This window comes from Aristolochia californica, unplaced genomic scaffold (assembly GCF_029961685.1).
Source record: "Aristolochia californica isolate CCGP_79_NKW_82.1479 unplaced genomic scaffold, dmAriCali1.0.hap1 SCAF_16, whole genome shotgun sequence".
Lineage (NCBI taxonomy): Eukaryota > Viridiplantae > Streptophyta > Magnoliopsida > Piperales > Aristolochiaceae > Aristolochia > Aristolochia californica.
Window position 1 is genome coordinate 4,181,462 of NW_027181837.1, and position 6,110 is coordinate 4,187,571.

General features: G+C 32.2%; 1 protein-coding gene across 1 annotated transcript; it reads left to right on the forward strand.

The window, feature by feature from the left end:
• The first annotated feature begins 1,270 nt into the window (after positions 1-1,270).
• Positions 1,271-5,866, forward strand: LOC137953810 (mitochondrial import inner membrane translocase subunit Tim9-like). Its single transcript, XM_068801325.1, has 3 exons — positions 1,271-1,451; positions 2,268-2,495; positions 5,451-5,866. The coding sequence occupies exons 2-3, from the start codon at positions 2,401-2,403 to the stop codon at positions 5,635-5,637; spliced, it is 282 nt and encodes a 93-aa protein (XP_068657426.1). The 5' UTR covers positions 1,271-1,451; positions 2,268-2,400; the 3' UTR covers positions 5,638-5,866.
• Positions 5,867-6,110: the final 244 nt, after the last annotated feature.

Here is a 6,110-nt window from a genome sequence, read left to right on the forward strand (position 1 = left end):
AAAAACTAAAAAATTATTATTTTAATGCTATATTTAAATATATGAATCTATTCAAATATAAATGAGTTCTTTGTATCATTTCTTTTACAATTATCTAAAAAATTTCAATTCATCATTTTTCGCATAGTCTTGATCTTTAAGATGTTTTTCATTTTCTTTTTCTCGATCTTTTGTATTTCATGTTTTCCAACCAAAAGAATAGATCTATTTGTTTCCAAGACAATATATATAATAAAAACACAAGTATATAATTTTGGAAATTTTTAAAATTTGAAAGCAAAACATAATGTATTTTTTTAAAAAAAAATTAGAAAATAAATATTTTTTAGTAGAACATAATTATGTATGAACTAAAGCATATAAATAGGGAATTATTGAACATAACTATATATGCAATTAATGAACATGAATAATGGAATATTATAAATTTACAATATGATAATATTAAAAAACAAAAATAAATAAATAAATATTGTAAAAAATATATAATAAAGAGAAAATAATAAATTATTAATTTTTATTAAGTGTAAGTTATTCTTTTTAATTTATTTTATTAAGTTTAAGTTGATGAAATTTTTAACAATAAATAATAAGCACATTTAAAAATTAAAAAGGGAAAATAGAGAAAACATTTACATGAAAAAAATTCAAAAGTAAATAAAATATTTAATATTTAATATTATATTATAATTAATTTCAATTAGTATTATTAAAAAATATATTTAAATTTTTATTAAATAGAAAATTAAAAATAAAATAAAGATATAGATAAAAAGGGAAACATAAAAATAGAACAAAAAATAAAATAGAAAATTATGTAATAAAAAATAGAAAACATAATAAAACTTAAAAAATGAAAGCATATAATAAAAATTAATAATTTAAAAAATGATTAAATAGAAAAATAAAAGAAAACATAAAATTATTTTTAAAAAATAAAATAGATAAAAATACTTTATGAAAAACATTAAAAAGTATATAAAATAAATGAGAAAAACATATTTAATAAGAAAGTATAGAAAAATATTGTATAACTAATTTTAAGTAGATTATACAAAATGATTAAATATAAAAATTAAAAAAATAGAAGATATAGATAAAAATTAAAACAAAAAATTGAACAAATAGAAAATATAGAGGAAGAGATAGCATGTTAAGTGATTTTCAATTCAAATTTTGAATTCTAACCGTTGTGACTTGTGAGACTACCGAAAATGGGCCAATACTATTGTGCTATGGACCTTTACTTCGGCCCAAAATTGTCCCCGTCTCCCCACCGCTACGAAATGCTTCCCGTCGCGGTGATTGCGCAGGTTAAGTATTTTGGACTCTCTTTTTTAGTTTTCGCCTTAGAAGCCCTCCTCGTCGCCGTCTTTGCTGTGGTACTGCTGCCAGCCGCCCTGCTCGAACCCCGCCAGGCCTGACGTTGCTATTGCTGTTTGCATTACCTGGTAAGCATCTCTCTCTCTCCCTCTCTCTCTTCCTTTTGCATGCGACGACACCCTTTTGGTTGTATTTTAAAAAAAATGTTATTGGTGAATTTAGTTATTTGAGTGAAAATACTGATTTTCGGTTTTGGAAGGAGTCAATCAAGTCAAATGCGTATTGATTCGAGTGGTTGAGAGTATGATAAATGGTTAATTTGAAGCTAGTGAATTTGGACTTCAATGCTGATTTCAAATGTAGCGGACAGAGTGCGCACTGTAGACTTATTTTTTTGAACATTTGAAGCGGTGAATTTGGACTGTAGTCATTGAGTTCCACTTATAAACCAAACGCTTTACTCTTTTAAAATCTTCCTTTTTCGTTATACGTTTCTTAAAGTGTTGAAAATGGCAAAGATATATGACTTGAAACTTTTGTTATCTGCTAGTTTTAAGATTTGCATTTGTCTAACATTCATAAACAATCAAGGGGATAGGCTCATCTTTGCAACATATATTTTGAAAAATCTTGCATCCTTAGTAATCATACTCGTAGTTTTGATGTTGTTTTGTCATTATTTTCGTATTATTCGCTGTTATATTCTTTATTAATATCTATTATTGTTATTTTTGGAGTTTTTTGCATATAGACTGTTATTGTATTAATAAGCTCTTGAATCATGTTGCAACTAGTGTTATATTCTAAATCTAGTGTTATAAAAGTTTATAATAAGCTTTTGGTCGTGTCTTTGTTACTAGTAAAAGCAGTATATATTTCCAAGCAACTCCTAATAGAGGTCTGACAGTCCTCCATGTTACTAATTTCTTGTTTTGGTTTGTCAGGTTATAGATTTTCAATTTTCCTGGGATTCAGATCCAGGAAGAAGTTGAATAGAACCATAAGGATAGGCGGGGCCCACTTTTTTGAGACCTTTTTCTGCTAAGAACTGCAAAAGAACTCGCTTTTCCCTCGGAGATGGATAGAAACATGATGGCAGATCTTGACTCTCTTCCAGAGGCAGAGAAGCTTAAAATGGCAGCTACAATGGAGCAGCTTCAGATCCGTGATAGGTTTTTATTTCACTGTCTAATGTGACCTTTTTCATGAAGTGTAGTTTCCTGTACTTTTGATTTTTCTATTCATCATCAAGTTACGTGCCAAGAGAGATTGGTTAGACCTAGTGTTTAAATTTTATTTTTGAAAATTTTCTTTCTCCTTTTTGTTCTTCTAAAAGATTTTTGCAACCTTGTATAGAATTTGTCATCATATTTGTTCTTAAATTTTTTGTGCTCTATTTTTTTAATTTATACTGTTTTCTAATATAGACTCACTGATAGCCCGTAGCATGTGAGATTGGAATTCAAAACCTCTGATTGAGAATGCACTCTGTGTCAATTGGTTGATATACTACTCGCTATTAAATAAAGTAAGAGTTTGATACTTGCATGAGTTTGGAGAAGGCCTAACTTTCCTCAATGTTATCCTGTCTTGAGAACTAGACTATGTTCATTTTGGACAATTTTTTTCTGGGAATAGAAGAGTTATAGAGGTTAGTTTCAATGTCCATCATTGTGTCACAACTTTGAATTAAGTATTTGTCAAATTAAGTTTTACTGGGTGTTTGCAACATCTTAACAATTTGGTTGCAAATGCTTTGTTGTAGTAGCAATTCCTGTTTAATAGTTGACAGGAAGGAGTCAACTATGACAGACGTTCGTCTGATAAGCATGTCTATGGATAAAAAATTAGTGTCAAAATGCTTTTTCATTCTTCCTGCTTAGAATATTGTGAAGTTCTTCCCCGTTTCAGTGATTTGCATAGCTAGCCCAAATAATAATTGTCAATAATTGTCAATATAATCATGTAGTCTCATTCCAAGATCTTGTATTGCAAGCAAAATGCACAAGTTTTATAATGGTTAGAACTACTTATATAGATCAGTCGAATTTGGAATGTCAAAATCTATTGCGAGATGGGTATGGGTGACTCACATCCCTCTTTGTTCGAAAACCTTGAGTGACTATAGTGGGCTTTTGAGTGTGACTAAAACCAATTATGGAATCAGTATTCAGGGAAAAATAGAATTACCTCCATAATTGGTAATTACCTGTACTGTCCTCATATACCATCTAGATTTTATGGTTGAATTCAAATTCTACTTAAATAGTACAGGTCGAAAATGCTAGCTTTACTAGAGTATCACATAGGGCACATTTAGGCTGAATTCATCAGATAAGTGTCTATATTGCCAACAATATTTATCTCCTGAACTATCAGATTAGATGAGTGCACTTAAATCATGGCATTGGCACAAGAAAATTTTGCTGACACTCTTGTGCAATTCCTCTGGTGTGTAGGGTTTATCAGGGTGATTAAATCATCATGATTGAAAAGATAGTCTCTTTTGGCTACTAGCACAGCAAATGGACAAAAGAGTGGCATTGCATTTCATGATTTTCACCTGGGGTACAAGATGTTAAAGTTGCAGATAATCAGTCACTTCTGGACCCTTGGGATTTTAAAAGATGTTACCTATTTTCTTTCAGTTTTGCATTATTCTTATTAGTCTTATTTGAGGTGGAAAGAGTTTTTAAATTGGCTGATTTCTTTTTTTATTAAATCTCATTAGTCGTATTTGAGGTGGAAAGAGTTTTTAAATTGGCTGATTTCTTTTTTTAGTGAATCTCATTAGTCTTATTTGAGGTGACGGCTTCAATTTTTTTCTTTTGTTTTGTCTTGAGAATATGCTGTTAGCATTTTTACAAGCAAGGCTGACTTTACTAGGGCTTGTGGATTTGTGCTATACCAATATTCAAGAATATGTCAGTAGTTGCCACCTCTTGCAATGAGTTGAGAATGGCGAGAATGATTTAGCTAGAGTAGAACCTCTTTTTGTTTTTCTGGTTGTGTTGCTTCTTTTGCATTATCAGGTTTTGTTTTCTACATTATTGTGACTTGAGATGTACCACAGTTGCCATGGAGACCTTGGAGCAAAATATCTTTGCACATCTCTTGTTTGAGGCCTTGTTGGGTGCTTCTCCATTGACATTGTTGTGGTTAGATCTGTGATATAGTGCTTATCTAAAAGATACTATTGGGTGTGATCTAAGAAGTATCAAGTGATGATTCTTTGATGATTCCTTAACTTCCACTTCAGCCCCTTGCAGATATTTTGGGAAACACATCCCTATATAATTAGGTCTTTGAGATTTATTGATTTTTTGGCTGGTGATCTCTTGTATTTGGCTTGTCATTCTTGCTATCGACATTAACTTATTGTTATTTTCTTCCCAAAAAAAAGAACAAAAAAAGTGTGCCTTCTTCTTATATTCCTGGAAGATGATGCTCTTTTTAGTCCTAAAACCTCTCTAGTTGCATAGTTTTATGATAATGCCTTTGGACAGAACTGGTCTGGAAACTGGCAGCAGTTCATCAGTGAAAGATTTTGAAAGGGCGAGCAATTTCTTACCAGTCGGTTGCCTGGCTATATCTATATCAATCAAGGGTATTCCTGTTTGGCTTAGGGGACCAGTAACTTTTGTTTGACGGTTGCCTAAATAGTATGTTATGTATTCAAAACGGTAATGAGCCTGAGTCAATATCTAGTCAGTATTCAAAACGGACCTGAGTCCAAGTTACTTATTGCCATCCCTAGCTTTAAGGTGATGTAGTATGTTATGTTCTGTAGGACGAGTTCTGCTGCTAGTTTAGCCAACTGCTCTTAATGAATACTACAGATGTTGCCATGGTATCTTGACAAGAGGGAAATCACATTACGGATATAGGAACATCAGTTTTGGGCTCATCTGTGTTTAGTTTGCCTGGTCAGTCTGATATTTGACAGAAGCTCCTTAATTCTATGAGGAACTCAATTCCAATTCGCAATTGACTTGCTTTTTAAACTTGAGCTGCTCGGTTTTGGCCAAATCTCCATCAGCTGGTTTTCATATGATATGCTAAATCCTTTTCTATTTCCTGATGTTTTCAGTTGTCATTTCTTATTCATTTTTGTTCTCGATATGCAGTCTAAGGATGTACAATTCGCTGGTGGAGAGATGTTTCTGTGACTGTATCGAGTCCTTCCGTCGCAAGTCCCTGGACAAGCAAGAGGAGACGTGCGTGCGCAGATGTGCTGAGAAATTCATGAAACACACCATGCGAGTCGGCATGAGATTTGCAGAGCTTAACCAAGGGGCTGCCACACAAGATTAGCTTCCCAGTAATAACTAATTGAAACTCGGGATATTCAATAATTTTGAGTTTGATAAACTAATCTTTGTTCAAATAGGGATTTCTCTTTCTTCAATTCTTCTTCAGCCTGAACTGGAGTACCTATGTTGGAGGACTTACGTTGTTTCCATTGGTTATCTGTTATTAATATTCCCAAATTTTTTATGAGGACCATAATTGTTTTATGTGGAGTTTGTAACCATAGAAGTAACTGAAATATTCTCCTAGTGATCTTAGTCCACCGGAAAACTGGCATTGGTATTTGGTTTATGTCTGTCTTCGCCAAAAAATTTGGATTATCTCAAAAATAATGGCAGTGGGAGGGAGGTCAACCAGAAAGGGGTTCTTGGACCCTTCATTTCAGCTACTGTTTTATGTGGACCTTTCATTGAACTGCATAATTATCTTGGATTTGGTACCAAACATAAGAAACAGAACCATCCCATCAAATGATC